Source organism: Octodon degus, unplaced genomic scaffold, assembly GCF_000260255.1.
Source record: "Octodon degus isolate 3935 unplaced genomic scaffold, OctDeg1.0 scaffold00043, whole genome shotgun sequence".
Taxonomy (NCBI): Eukaryota; Metazoa; Chordata; class Mammalia; order Rodentia; family Octodontidae; genus Octodon; species Octodon degus.
Window position 1 is genome coordinate 9,443,733 of NW_004524619.1, and position 14,727 is coordinate 9,458,459.

General features: G+C 54.6%; 2 protein-coding genes across 2 annotated transcripts in view; one reads left to right on the forward strand and one right to left on the reverse strand.

Moving 5' to 3' along the window:
* The window catches only part of Chdh (choline dehydrogenase), a 33,619-nt gene extending 25,854 nt beyond the window's left edge, over window positions 1-7,765 (forward strand). The window contains exons 4-10 of the mRNA XM_004631685.2: window positions 1,274-1,988; window positions 2,559-2,710; window positions 3,478-3,607; window positions 4,040-4,174; window positions 4,799-4,941; window positions 5,408-5,510; window positions 6,055-7,765. Coding sequence (XP_004631742.1) covers window positions 1,328-1,988; window positions 2,559-2,710; window positions 3,478-3,607; window positions 4,040-4,174; window positions 4,799-4,941; window positions 5,408-5,510; window positions 6,055-6,473 — 1,743 coding nt within the window. The 5' untranslated portion in view covers window positions 1,274-1,327 and the 3' untranslated portion in view covers window positions 6,474-7,765. The remainder of the gene's footprint in view (window positions 1-1,273; window positions 1,989-2,558; window positions 2,711-3,477; window positions 3,608-4,039; window positions 4,175-4,798; window positions 4,942-5,407; window positions 5,511-6,054) is intronic.
* A 672-nt stretch (window positions 7,766-8,437) lies between these two features.
* The window catches only part of Cacna1d (calcium voltage-gated channel subunit alpha1 D), a 342,405-nt gene continuing 336,115 nt past the window's right edge, over window positions 8,438-14,727 (reverse strand). Inside the window, exons 46-48 of the mRNA XM_004631686.2 lie at window positions 13,642-13,763; window positions 12,255-12,575; window positions 8,438-11,805 (exon numbers count right to left, since the gene is read on the reverse strand). Of these exons, the coding sequence (XP_004631743.1) occupies window positions 11,512-11,805; window positions 12,255-12,575; window positions 13,642-13,763 (737 nt within the window). The 3' untranslated portion in view covers window positions 8,438-11,511. The remainder of the gene's footprint in view (window positions 11,806-12,254; window positions 12,576-13,641; window positions 13,764-14,727) is intronic.

The window sequence follows — 14,727 nt, forward strand, 5'->3', positions numbered from 1 at the left end:
TACTTTTTAAAAAAAATTTTAATCTTATTTATTTGTGTGTGTGTGTGTGTGTGTGTGTGGCCAGCTCAGCCCACACAGGGGGTGGGGCGGGCTGGCATGTGGTGCTGGGGGATCGAACCGCGGTCCCTGTGCTTTGCCAAGCTTGTTCCAAGTAGTTGCTTTAGACCACTGAGCCATCTCACCGGCCCATCTGTTGCATATTTTAGGCCTTATTTACTCTTTCAGTCTCTCACACCAGGGAGACAATACCATGTTTACATGTGAGTTTGATTTATTTCACCAAAGACTATAGTCTCAGATTGTAGCCAGTGCTGGGGATACAGCTCAGTAGCATAAGTGCCTGCCTGGCAAGTGCAAGGTCCCATGTTTGATCCCCAGGACTGTAAAATAAAATAAATTCATAAAATAAAATAAAACTATGGTCAAATTGCATTCATTTATCTATAAAAGTCTCAAGTGTATCCTTTATGGCTGCGTACTACTACTCCACTGTATAAAATCATCAGGTGTCCTCGTCTGTGGAGCTTTTAACCACGAGTATCCAGGAGGTATCACTGTACTCAAGTCTCGTCTGTCTCCCCTAGCTCCAGATCATGTTTCTAAAACTATATTTATTTTCTTTCTTCTCTTTTTGTTCTTTGCATTGATAGAGGAGAAAGACTTTTTTTTTTTTTTTTTTTTCACTTTTCTTTCTGTTGTGCGCTGATAGTGTAAAGCAAAGCACCCAGCTCCTGTTGTCTGCAGCATCTGTCACGAGTGAAGGAGTGGAGCCCCCTCTCTTCCTCTGCCCGGAAATCGCTTCTCTCTTGTCTTGACAGCAGGAAGTCCTCCAGCCTCCGGGTTAATGGGCAGATGGGCTTGCACGTGGAAGGACGTGTCTCCAGGCCTAATAAGTGGGTGCTGGCGTAGGTGGCCCAGCACTGAGAAGTCTGTGCTTGGCCAGCCTGACCTCCTCCTAGCTCCCAGGCATCGACCTCAGTTCCCCGCTCCTGCCCATTTGTTTGAGGCAGGGTTTCACTAAATAGTTCAGGCTGGTCTTGAACTTACTCTGCATTCCAGGCTGGCATCTAACTGGAGATTCTCCTGCCTTGGCCTCCAGGTGTGCAGCTCCAGGCCCAGAATCTCCACCCGTTTTTTTTTTTTTTTTTTTTTTTTGTGCAGCCTGGCTTTGAATTTAGCCGCTCCTGCCTCAGACTGTCCAGTAGTTGGGATTACAGGCTTGTGCCCACACTGGGCCGGAGCTGGGGTTCTCACGGCCTCTTTCTCTATTCCAGGAGCAGCAGAACGGCCCACTCCCCATCACGGAGGGGAGCACGTGGAGCGCAGTATGTGGCGCATCCTCCGTGGCTGCTGGCCGGGGCACCTGGGCAGCCGCGCTCTGGCCAGCGCCGCTGCCGCCACCGAGTACAGCTACGTGGTGGTGGGTGCGGGCTCAGCGGGCTGCGTGCTGGCCAGCCGGCTGTCAGAGGACCCGGCCGAGCGGGTGCTGCTGCTGGAGGCCGGGCCCAAGGACCTGCGCGCAGGGAGCAAGCGCCTCCTGTGGAAGATCCACATGCCCGCGGCGCTCGTAGCCAACCTGTGCGACGACAGGTACAACTGGTGCTACCACACCGAGCCGCAGGCGGGGCTGGACGGCCGCGTGCTGTACTGGCCACGTGGCCGCGTGTGGGGCGGTTCGTCGTCACTGAACGCCATGGTGTACGTGCGCGGGCACGCCGAGGACTACGAGCGCTGGCAGCGCCAGGGTGCGCACGGCTGGGACTACCGCCACTGCTTGCCCTACTTCCGGCGCGCGCAGGGGCACGAGCTGGGTGCAGGCACCTACCGCGGCGGCGAGGGCCCGCTGCGCGTGTCCCGGGGCCACAGAGAGCACCCGCTGCACCGCGCCTTCCTGCAGGCGGCACAGCAGGCTGGCTACCCGCTCACCGAGGACATGAACGGCTTCCAGCAGGAGGGCTTCGGCTGGATGGACAGGACCATCCACGAAGGTGGGCGGCTGGCTGGGATGGACAAGGGCACAAGCAGGCTGGTGGGTGCCTTGAGGAGGGCAGCTACTGCACCCTCAGATGCCCCAGAGTGCAGCCAGAGCTGTGAGAGGCTATTTGCCTTTGGTGCAAATAGCCATGCAGATGGGGAAAGTGAGGCACAGAGAGGTAGCCATGAGCTCATGGCTGTCCTGCCCATTTCTCTGGCTTTCCCTTGTCTTGGTGGTTGGGCCATAGGCCCCCTTTTATGGAGGGGAAGACTGACGCAGAGGGAACCAGGGACGTGCTCACAGAACAGGCCGTGGCCAGGACTGGGCCGGTCTTCACAGCTTGCTCTCTTCTGTCCACTGCTGCTGGTCTCGGCGTCACCCTGCACGGGGAAGGATGGTTTCCACCTGTGCCCAGCGGCCCCTGGCTCAGCCTGGACTTGAGAAGGGTGGGGGCTTCAGGTCTGTCTCCTAGTTTGAAGCAGGGCTTGTTCCGGCAGAGGCAAGGCCAGCGGCTCTTTCTCCTGCTGCCTCTTCTCGCCCAGGGAGGGGCAGGGGCTGTTTCTGACCTTGCTGTGTCCTGCAGGCAAGCGCTGGAGCTCGGCCTGTGCCTACCTGCACCCAGCCCTGAGCCGCCCCAACCTCCAGGCTGAGGCCCACACGCTGGTGAGCAGGGTTCTGTTTGAGGGCACCCAAGCAGTGGGCGTGGAGTACCTCAAAAATGGCCAGAGCCACAAGGTGAGTGGGCTCCAGCGAGGGCCCTGCAGTGAGGGGCCGTGGGACTCAAGGTGGGAGGTCATGCCCTGCTCCCAGCTGCACGCCTCATCCCTTGGTGAGTGAGTGGCTGGTGGCAGGGGTGGTGGACTGTGCCTGCCGCCTCACGGGAAGCAGCGAGCGGAGGTGAGCAAGTCCCCCAGCACGCTAGCAGCAGAGCTGACAGGTACACTGGCACACGTGCCCACGAGCCTGTGGCACTTACTTCAGGGTGGTCTCCTGTTATCTTCCACGCCCTTTCAGGGTGTTGACCTGACAGAAATGTATAGGCTTCTACTAGAGGTTCCAAAACCCATAAATGTAGACTGTAGCAGATGCGACCACCCATGTTCGCTGCTCAGTAGCGTGTCAGAGATCGATTTGCATGCCCAGAGGTTGATCTGTTGCATTGCTTGCTTTTAGGGCTCTTTTTGAGGGCTCACTTCATGCCTACCTTCATCAAGCTCATTTAAGTCCACGCTCACTGTTTCTTAAGGCCCCCGCTACCACCTGGCTACTGTAGACGTCTCAGAGCACGGCTCAGCCTTGGTGTTGAGCTCACCATGAACGTGGCTGCAGGGCGAGCCACCGCCGCCTCCTGGGCAGTGGGTGGCTTTCTGTATTCCCGGTGCTCTGTGTGGGACCACACCTCAAGGCCATGATCTGGTGGTGCCGGTGCCGGCGGGTCCGCTAGCTTGTGGAACAGCTGACTCCTCAGCCGGTACAACAGGCCGGGCGCTGCTGCTTTCCAGGTTTATGCCAACAAGGAGGTGATCTTGAGTGGGGGCGCCATCAACTCTCCGCAGCTGCTCCTGCTCTCCGGTGTGGGGAATGCAGACGATCTCAGGAAACTGGGCATCCCTGTGGTGTGCCACCTGCCTGGTGAGCACCTCCCTCGCGGCTGCCCGGAGTCCACTTCTGCAGCAAGAAACAGCACGCTGTGTTTTATTAGCGTGGGGTGGGGGTGGGGACAAGTTTGCTGCCGGGAGCTGCCACATCTTTCCATGGTCTGTGGGCGCCCTGGACCCCACTGGACACCGAGTCTGTATGTCGCCTTTGCCCTCCTCCTCTGGCCAGCCTTTCCCACAGTGACAGGGCAGACGGCTGGGGCGGCATGGGAAAGGGCTGGACTTGGCAGGGACAGGGTGCTGCAACTTAGCTCCTCCTGAAGGGACAGCTGAGTCCCAGAGACCCAGCTGGCACTAGTCTGGAAGATAAGTGGACAGGGGAGTTTTTTAAACCCACAGACACACTGAGAAGCCATTGAAGCCCCTGGTGGTGGCCATTTCCCTTCAGCATGCCTTCCTGTTTCAGGAGTTGGCCAGAACCTGCAGGACCACCTGGAGGTGTACATCCAGCAGGCGTGCACCCAGCCCATCACCCTCCACTCCGCCCAGAAGCCCCTGCGGAAGCTCTGCATCGGGCTGGAGTGGCTCTGGAGATTCACAGGTGGGCTCCTCGGTGACACTGCCAGGTACTGTCTGTAGGTATCGTGGTCTGTCTCTTGGGGAGCTGAGTGAGGGCTCTGGCTTCAAATTACTAGTTTTGAAGTTGAACTGTGCCACTTACCTTGGGCCCCAGTCTGTTTTCCCATCTGGAAAATGGGTATCCAGTGTTCCTTCCACCTGCTGGGCTGGTATGAGGACCAGAAGCAGCAGCGCCTGTCAAAATGAGACTCCCCTAGGGCTAGGTGCTGCTCTTCTTGCAGGTGTGAGCGAAGAGTCCCACGTAGAGTTCAGGACCCAGAGGAAAGACACGGGAGCCCCTGTGGCTGAGCTGCAGATCTTGCTTATATTTGGCCCACTCACATCTTCCCTGCTACCCCCTGCACACACAAGCTCTGCTAGCTGGTGGGCATGGCCAGTGGGCAGGCACAGGTGGCAGTGTGTCAGTCCTTCGTTTGGCATGTGGTTGATATTGAAAGCTATGGTGCTGGGTGAGCAAAGCTATGGACAGGGCCTGGGGTCAGGCACCAAAGAGGAGCTGCGCAGAGAGAGTGGAGGGAGGCAGGAATAGCCGCCAGCCTTCCACACCCTGACTGGCCCTGTGGCCTTGCCCTCTTTACATCCACAGGGGATGGAGCCACTGCCCACCTGGAAACGGGTGGGTTCATCCGCAGCCAGCCCGGGGTCCCCCATCCAGACATACAGTTCCACTTCCTGCCTTCCCAAGTGATTGACCATGGGCGAACCCCCACCCAGCAGGAGGCTTACCAGGTGAGCATTGGAGTCCCAATCTTCCTGGGGAACTGTGTCCTTCCCACTGTGCCAGAGCCTTCCATGCTCCCCCTCCAGTGTGTGCTGTGAGGAAGCGAGGCCTGGAGTCTTCCTCAAGGAGGGAGTTCTGGAGCACAGTGGTCCACAGACTGTGAAGGAGTAGGATCTGCAGCAGCTCAGGGCAAGGCTCTAGGACCCAGACACCAGCAGCAGATGAGTAAGGCTGTCTCAGCCCTGGCAGCGCCATCCTGAAAGTTCGGGACAGTGGAATGTCAAGGTGGGAGGGAGGCAAGGCTCACTGACGTGGGTTTGAACTGGAAATGTGTATGAGGCAGGCACATGCTTCACTATCTCTGCTCTGCACCGACTCTGACCCCACCCAGGACAGCAGAGACCCCTCCAACCCACTGGGCTGAGGTTGATGGAGGTCCCTGTGGATGTCACTGTGTCCCCTGGGCTTTCTTAGGTGCATGTGGGGACCATGCGGGGCACGAGTGTGGGCTGGCTCAAACTGAGAAGTGCCAACCCCCAGGAGCACCCTGTGATCCAACCCAACTACCTGTCAACAGGTAACCGCGTCCCAGCTTTGTCTCCCCTGCGCCTGGCTTGCGTGAGGGGCCTTTGTGGGGCGCCTTCTCCTCACCCCAGAGCTCCCTTTCCTTGTGCCCGCCAGCCTGAGCCATGCATGGAGCAACCCCAGGGCCTCCCTTTACACAGCAGGAGAGGAAAGTTCTCAGCAGAGGCCGCTGGAGGTGCAAGCACCAGGCCCGGGCACATGTGTGCTCGGGTACACTGCACTCGCCCTAAAGCAGACGACACTGCCAGTGCCTCTACAGGCAGCCCTCCCTGTGGGGCAGGCTTTGCTCTGTGATGATATGTGGGCATTGGTGGATGGGACATGTTCTTATCCCTGGATCATAGTGACGTCAGGTCCCCAACTGAAACCTAGGCCTCCAGGGCTTGCTGGTATAGCTCTAGGATGTTCACCAGCTACCAGCCGGGGGCACGCACCTGGTGGCTCCATCATCTCTCCTAGCTTGTTGTGCCCCTCCATCCTGTGACATTTGAGTCTTGCACATGAAGAGAAGGGATTCCTTTGTCTCTTCTCCACAGAAACTGATATTGAGGACTTCCGTCAGTGTGTGAAGCTGTCCAGAGAAATCTTTGCACAGGAAGCACTGGCTCCCTTCCGGGGCGAGGAGCTCCAGCCAGGAAGCCACGTGCAGTCAGATAAGGAGATAGACGCCTTCGTGCGGGCCAAAGCTGACAGTGCCTACCACCCCTCATGCACCTGCAAGATGGGCCAGCCCTCTGATCCCACCGCTGTGGTGGACCCCGAGACCCGGGTCCTTGGGGTGGAGAACCTCAGGGTTGTGGACGCCTCTATCATGCCCAGCGTGGTCAGTGGCAACCTGAACGCCCCCACCATCATGATCGCAGAGAAGGCGGCCGACATGATTAAGGGGCTACCTGCACTGTGGGAACAGGACGTGCCTGTCTATAAGCCCAGGACACTGGCCACCCAGCGCTAATGCAGCCCCTGCTGCTGCTGACCAGAGAAGCCCCGGGCAAGCCAGGAGGACTGACCGACACAGCCCTCGCTCTGGATGCTCTTTCCTGAAACTATCCAGGACTCCAGGACCCAGGAGACCCTACTTCATGGCTGAGCACTAGCAGTTGTCGCAAGGCAGGTGCCCAGTTGTAGGCAGTGAGTCACATTCACTTTCCCCAGTGCTGTCCTGTTGGCCCTGTGAGGGAGGCCAGCATTCAGGCCAGGCCCCTGGTCCCTACCTGCTCCAGGAACAAAGGGGATGTGGAGCTGATAGAGGAGGAGAGATAACATAGGCCGCTCTCATGGGCACAGGCCTGTGCCTACCTAGTGTCCTGCTGCCTTGGTTGCAATGGTTCTGCAGTCCCCCTCAGGGCAGGTGCTCTACACAGGGCCCTGTGCTGTGGCATCCAAGCTGGGTTCCCTGCACAGGGAGCTACAAGGTTTAAGCTTAAGCCAAGGATCATACCAGTCAGCTAGGTGCAGGCCGGCACACAGTTCCGGGGTGGGGGTGGGGGAGGGAAGCTACCAGGAGAGAGGGCACATGGCTTCCCTTTCTCTCCCATCTGCACTTCACTCTCAGGGTGAGGTGTGTCCAGAGCTCTGCTGGGTGACCAAGAGGCTTCCGGCCTCAACTTTGATGCTCTGCTTCTTATGCAATATGGTCTCACTGGAGCCTTCGCGCCCTTGCTCAAGGAGGGAAGCGACTTGGGCCTCATTACCAAAGCATTCAGAAGTTAACATTTTAGAAGGTCTTCCTGCTACCAGGACTGGCAGAAGTCTAGAGCCAGCCCCTTGTACGAGGGCCGGGCTTCACCGTGAAGCAGAGGCCCCCGGGAGACCCTCTTGGGCCCTGGGAAGCGGCCCAACGGCTGCCGCTGCTTCTTAGGGACAGTGCTGGTAGATTCTTCTTCTCTGCACGACTGTGGGAACAGTCCTTGTCTGTGCTGAGAGAGCGATAAAAGCATTTCAGTGCAACTAGGTCAGAGAACAATAGAGTGGAGAAGATTCAAGCTTTCAGGAGGAAAAAAGATGCAAGTACCATGTGCAGCAGCTCTTGGATCTTTAAATTCCTTGTAACTCAGTAATGTAATCCAGTAACTTGTTCCCTGGGGTGCCCTATCCATTGTTCTACCAGGGAGTAACAACTAATGTGTCTTGGACTGATTTTTCTCAAGATAGCAAAGCTACCATCTATAGCAGGGAAGAAAACAGTTGCTACCTGGAAACCTGCCATGCTGGGCCCAGAAAAAGGAGAAAAACTTGAGAGTTTCTGAAAAAAAATCCTTCCAGAAAGGTAGAAAAAAGAAAACTGTATCATAATTTTTTACTTTGAGGCAGGGTCTCACTAAGGTTCCCAGGCTGGTCTTGAACTCGCACCTCTTGAATAGGTGAGATCACAAGTGTGCACCACCATGCCTGACTTTTTTCCTCTTTTCAAACTGTGGGCAGCTCTTTCATAATCTCACCTGCATCTTACTTTTTCCTTGTCCTATGTGGTATTTCTAATCTGTCAAGGGATTTCTCCTGGAGAGGCCCTTGCCAATCCCCGCCTGGCCCACAGCTGCCAGCCACAGCCCTTCATCCTCTGGGGCTTGCAGGTGGGGCACACTGGCCCTGCGAGCCGGTCTTGTGGGGAATCTGGCAAACTTTTTAGCAAAGCCCCTTGGCACAGGGCCTGTGATATCTATGAGGCAGGAGCCAGTGTTTTGTAAAAGTGTAGTTGGAAGGGCCTAACAGAAAGCAGTGTACGTGCCTAGCTCTGAGGAGTCCTGTCCTGTCAAAGAACTCTGCTCACATGCCACCACAGGAGAACAGGGCCCTTCATCAGCCTAACCAGGAATGGGAACTTTCCACGTCCAGGGCGGGATGTGGCAGTCATTTTCATAAATTCAAATAAATTCTTCACCCAAACCACATCCTGCTCCCCAAAGCTTTTTTTTTCCCCATATTTCCATTGACAAAATAACATGATGTCAGATCTGTTACACAGATTTCTTTCTCTTAAAAATCAGAAGAAAACAACCCACATGCACCCCCAAGATGTCTTCAGATCACCCTCCTAATTCTGTCCTGATGTTGGGAGCTAGGCCCAGGTCTGGGCCTTATTCTCTCCCCAAGAGAGGAGGAGAAACAACTTTCAAACAAATGAAAGCTGAACAGAGTCAGCTTTTGATTGGGCTACCAGCAAAGGAGTTGGGGCACATTTCGTGCGAAATATCAGCACAGAGTCTAACTCATTTTTACAAAAAAGTCAGCTGTCCATCCTGGAAGCAAAAACCTGTGAAAAATGCAGTTGCAAGGACATTTCAGACTGTAAGAAATACATCATGTGAGATGAACTATTCAGACTGCGTTCTAGAGCGAAATCACAATCCAGCGGGCTCTTCCAGCTACCATCTTGCTTGGCAGGCAGTGCCCATACCAAGTTCCCGGATGTTTCTGCTGCCCCCCCAACCCCACCCCTCCAGCCTGCACCAGGTCCTACGTACACAAGAGCTGGGATGTGCCACGTGTCTGAGTGGACATCCACACCCTGAGCAGTGTCGGTTCTTAACTAGGTCTTTCCTGTTCATGGACAGTTAAGTCACAGCCATTTTTTTACTCTATGTTGTTATTAAAGGTATTTTACGGAAATTGCTTCTACTCCTATGGACACAGAATTATTTTGCAGGGGGAAAGGGTAAACCAAAAAAGTAAGAGCTATTTAACCCTGAAACTTCCCTAAGACAAAGGGAAAGAACCATACTCTACAACTTTGAATTTTTCTTACAAAGACAAATTTAATATTAGACGAGAGACTGAACCAGGCTGAAAGCAGACAGACACTGGCAAGTGGCACAGCCTGTAAAACGCCAGCCTTCACTGGTGTGGGATGAGGGCGTCACCTGTTCTAGAACACACAGTCCTGGGACGGCGACTCTGGCCTGCTACACAGTAAGACCAAGACCCAACAGACACGTCGTCTAAGAAAATGGTGACAGTGGTTTAGCCCTTTAGGAGAAGTGGTGCTCTCTGCAGCTGGCACTAGGTTACCTCTGGCGTGGAGGGAGCCCGAGGACGAGACAAAGCTACCTGATTCCAGAGCTGCCCTCGGGAGCACCTGCTCCTCCGAAGCTCTCACTGGCGGAGCCAGCCCTGTGCAACGAGAGCTCCCAGATACAATGAAATTACACAGTTTTATTCTCAAGAACATTTTTCATTTTAATAAAAAAGGCTTTATGTCAGGAAATAGTCATTTACAAACCTTGAAGTGTTTTTGCCTGGATCTGGATTTAAGAATGTCTTACGAAGAGGTTTGTGAGGTCTTTATAACAAAGTGTCATTATTTACAAAAAAAAAAAAAAAAAGAAAAAAAAAAGAAAAGAAAAAAATTGACAGGTTGTCTGTGTATTAGTTAAAAATTCAGAACCAAAATTGCTACCTGTCTTTTCGATTGCAGCGGATCCCTGCCAAGGTAACATGACGGAGGCAGCATGACTGTTAACAGCAAGGAACCTTGACAGTTGTAAGGATCCCAAAGTGGGTTTGCCCGAGACATACAGCTGGAGTGAGTGCATTCTCATCAAGACGTCAGCCCTCTTTCAGTTGCATATAAAAGCCCTCAAATAGAACACAGAGCACAACAATGATGTGTAAAAGGCCACAGTACGATCTGTGCAGACCCCAACATTCCGACCCCATAGGTCACCGCGGCGCTCCTTCCGTTCCCTGCCCCGATCCCCTTATTAAGACAAACGGCACGAGCAGGGCCTGGGCACAGGCACGCATGCGCTGTGTTCATCGGTGCAGTTATTTCCACGGCAGAGACGCAGAAAACAGCTGGTGTGGGCAGCTGGGGGAAACCAGACCTAAGGGTGACCCAGGGGCGAGTCGCCAGCTTGACCTACTCTGTAAACTAACTTACTGGATGGTTACTAAAAAAGCCAAACAAAAGACATTTGCAACCCATGGTGGATAAAAGGTACAATATCAAAATCAGAACTCCTGCCCAAAGAAAAGACTGCAAAGAGTTTTCTTGGATATCTTATGTAAAGATAAGTTTATAGTGACTCAAAATATTTTAGAAAAATTTCTGTAATGTCAAGTTCTTTCGAACTCAAAATTTTACCCCCAGAGGATTTTCACTGAATGAGAACTGCCTCTATTTCTTCTACTTCGTATAGCCCCCGCAAAAATACTAATCATTTCTAGATTTCAGTGGGGATCTACAATTGTTAGGACCCATGGATATTGCTGCAGTTCAAATACGGTACGATAATTACAAAATATAGACCATCTCTTTACAAATACAAATTGTATATTACAAGTCATGTACAGTTAGTAAATCTCTAATTTTTAAACTAGCATATCTAAGTTTACCTGGTTGCAAGTGCATTATTTTTCCAGTTTATATTTGCCCTTCTGCACGACAGTCAGGACTGACCAATCCCGTGGGAGTGACATTCTCTCACGTAAACTGGTGCCACGTAACAGAAAACCTTATCTGTCAGGTCCCACGCCTCTCTCATGATGACCGCAGGTGGTGGCGGGGTTCTGACACACTTGGCTGCTGCAGAAGAGCAGAACCGGAACCAGGAAGCAGTGTGTTTTGGGAAAGGGGTTTAAAAATGGATATGCTGATAGGCTAGACCAGCGGCTGAGGTAATGACACGGGTGTGGTGATCGTCATCACCTTTAATCTTCCCCCACCGTGCCTCTGGGCAGGCATGGGTGGGTGCCCTGGGCATGGTACCCGTCTGTGTGTCGAGTGGGGCTGGTCTGATCTCATCCTGTCTCGAGGCCTGGACCTGCAGTCTGCTGCAGCCAGGCTGAGTGCACAGTGCCCTGCCTGGCGCAGCTGCCTGGAACCTGCTCCTACCAGGTTTATGGCTTCCTTGAGGCATGACATCACTTGTACAGAAGTCTAATTGAATATTTTTCTCCCAACTAGTGCCTAAACTTTCCTAACTATGAGGCACTTTATCCCTGGCCCTCCGGCGCCCCACCTGAGGCCAGAGCCAGTCTGCCCCTTGATGGGGCTACAAGGTGGTAATACAGATCATTTCATCGGCCAGGTCCTCCTCATCCCTCCCAGGGTCCGGCTCCTCATCGCTGTAGCCAGGCCCAAAGTCCTGGAGCTCGTAGTCCTGCTGGGGAGAGACAAGGCCCAGGTCCCCGTTGGCTCGAGGACACGTGCTCCCGTTGAGCAGGGTGCTGGCTGCACTCTCCATCTCATCAATGGTTAGGTCACAGGCATCAGCGATTTCATGTTTGGTCGCTGACACAAATTTGGGGTCCCTTGCATAGCGTCCTAAGCCTTCGGATATCAGGACCTGCGTGAGAAAGAGGAGCGAAGGCAGGCCTGCATTATGAGGCTAGAGGGGAGTGGCGGAAAGACCTGCTCCCACTCCGATCTGCGTGACGTGCTGTAGGGACTCCACCTCACGGTGCTTACTGGATGTTACCATGACAACCAAATGTAAATGGTTTCAGCTCTGAAAATATCACAGAGCTGGACAGGTGCTCATGGTCCAAGAGTGATGCCCACTGGGAAGATGTGTCTAGAGTGGTGCTAGGGACAGGAAGCGTGCAGGGCAGGGCAGGGCAGGGCAGCTCATGCGCAAGATGTGGCTGGACACTTCCTGCTACTAGGGCTATCAGGTCTGCGTGGTGGGGCTCTGGGGCCTGTCACCTAAGGATACCCCCTTGTCCTGCCAAGTGACCACCTCTAGCCTCTGCTGTTCATGGGGCCTACCCTCCCATGGCTGGGAACTATACTCACTGCCTCTACCAAGCTGTCTGCACTCCTCTGTTTGTCACTGTTTTTGTTACGGTAGCTGCTGGGGACAGTCAGGCTGGCTGGTGTGAAAGTCCGATAGGAGATGTCAGGTTCGTCCGTGTACCAGGAGCTGCGGTGCAGGGATGGCAGGCTGCCATTGACCTGGTCCAAGGACTCTGACCGCTCCACCTGGATCAGAGGGGTATAGCACGGTGTCCAGTCCCGATACGGAGGGGTGGCTGGAGGGGTGGCCCACGACCGGGTTGAGTGGCTCGGCGAGTACTTTGGGGCTTTACTTGAATCGAGGCCTGCGACCGCCATGATCTAGGGAGAGAGAGGTAGAGGGGAAGGAAACGTGAGAGGGCTGGCCCTCACGCTTCTAAACAGACCAGGCGCAGATACAGCCTTGCAGTGCAGCCTGCCAGAGGGCTCCGGAGGATGCACGCTGGCACCTAGTGCTGTCTTCCTTCCCCTGGGTCCATAGTGCATTTTCTACACCTGTGCCCAGGACTCTTCTCAGTCCTGCAACTGCTTCAGAAAGAGGAAGAACAGCAAGCTGTGGGGCGTGAACAAAGCACCCAAGTCACTGGGGGTGTAAAAGTGAAGGAGACTCGGAGAACCACAGTCCCAGCTTGCAGGGAGAACATCAGCTCACTCTATCGCCCTCCTCCCATCTGTCCTCAGACACGAGGCACAGACGGCCCCTCATGATTCCACCACAGCAGGTCTGCTACGAGGCCCATCTGCCCTTGGCCAAACAGGAAGTCAGCGACACCCAGGGCGGAGGGCATTTGGGACAGACAAGATCTGGGCCTGGTCTGAGTGGAATAGAAATCTGAAGTGGTGAGTGTTCACTGGTTCGGGGCCCTGGCTGAGAACTTTGCAGAGCCCTGACTGTGGCCCCAGGGACACTGGACCCTCCCTTGCCAGCTCTGCACCCCCCCAACACACACACATGCAATGGGCTGCAAGGCCGGTGAGAAATTTTCAGAAAGAAAAAGAAGCGCCTTTGTGTGCTTGAGTGGAGCCCTGGTCAGTGGAGTGTACACTGTGGGCGGCCTCTTGCTAGGCTACCTTCCTGTGGGCGGTGGTCCCCCTGGGCCACAAGGGAGGCCCGCCGACCCCTGGATCACAGGGTCCATCTGCAGAGGGCTTGAAGGAGTCTTAAGTGGGGAACCTTTTCTTGGGGCAAACAGAGAGCAGCACCGAACACTGGGGACCTGACGGGCGGCTGCATCTTCTCGGGGCTGGGACCTACCAGGCCATCTTGACCACTGAGAAGAGATGTGGGCCACTGGATTCAGATGCTGGCTCATCCTACCCTCCTGTGCTGGGGAAGGGCACGGCCCAGGTGTGGCGGAGGCAGGGGCAAGGCCGGGAGGGACTGTACCTGCTGCTGCATCAGATGCAGGGGCAGGGCGGTGTGGTGTGGCAGGGTGGGGGACGGTGGGGTCTCCTCCTGGCTGCTCTGCCGGCGCAGACACTCGAAGTTGAAGGAGGACCTCCGGTGGGCTGCGGAATAAAGCACATTGTGCTCAGTGGAGTAGACATTGTTGGGATCCAGCCTCCAGCGGTGAGCCCCACCTGGCCCCCAGGCAGACTTGAGCTGTGCATCTGAGCCAGTTTATGGGGCGGGGGTTGGTGCTGGGAATCAAACTCATGACCTCATGCTTGCCAGGCAGGTGCTGTGCCACTGAGCTATATCTCCAGTCCAAAATACTTCAGACTGATTTTTCTTTTTTTCTTTTTTTGCAGTACTGGGGACTGAACTTGGGCCCTTCACTTGTCTGTCAGATGCATGTCAGTGAGCTATAGCCCCAGCCCCTGTGCATCTGAGAAAAAGGATTATGTAGTGAACTTCAAACCATCTTTGGGGGAAAAGGAGGGAAGCAGCCAAACTCAAGAGATCTTTGTTAAAAGTACAAGTTGATTACTTTTAAGTGTTTGCCTGTTGTCAGACAGGTGAGAGGACACCAGAAACTAGGACTGGGTGTGTCACAGGAACAAACACATGAGTGACCCTCAAATCCCAGACATCCCTCATGGCCCTGTGCCTGCCTTCTAGACAGCACATGTGTCTGGGACCCTGGGTTTCTGCCTCTTAAAGGAAAGGGTTCTGCCTGCACCTAACCAGCTCAGCAGGCAGTGAGCACACTGCAGTTGGGGAGGACCCCTGATTCCTGCACAGGGAAACCCCAGTGGCTGGCCTTGGGAGGCCTCCTGGGATTGCACATGAAGCTCTAGAAACCAGGGCCTGTAGCAGAGAATGGTCTAAGCCCATGGCTGGCCAGCGCCAAGTAAGGAGGACTGACCAAGGTGGGCAGTAACATCTCAGGCCCAGCACCACAGAGGGGCTTCTGGAACCTCTTAGTTGAGCTGCCCATGCGGCACACAGCTGCCTTCATCCGAAAGCCTCGTTTAACGGTGTCGCAGAGGACAGGCACTGGCACAACCTCAGGACCTGGGTCAGAGTGGG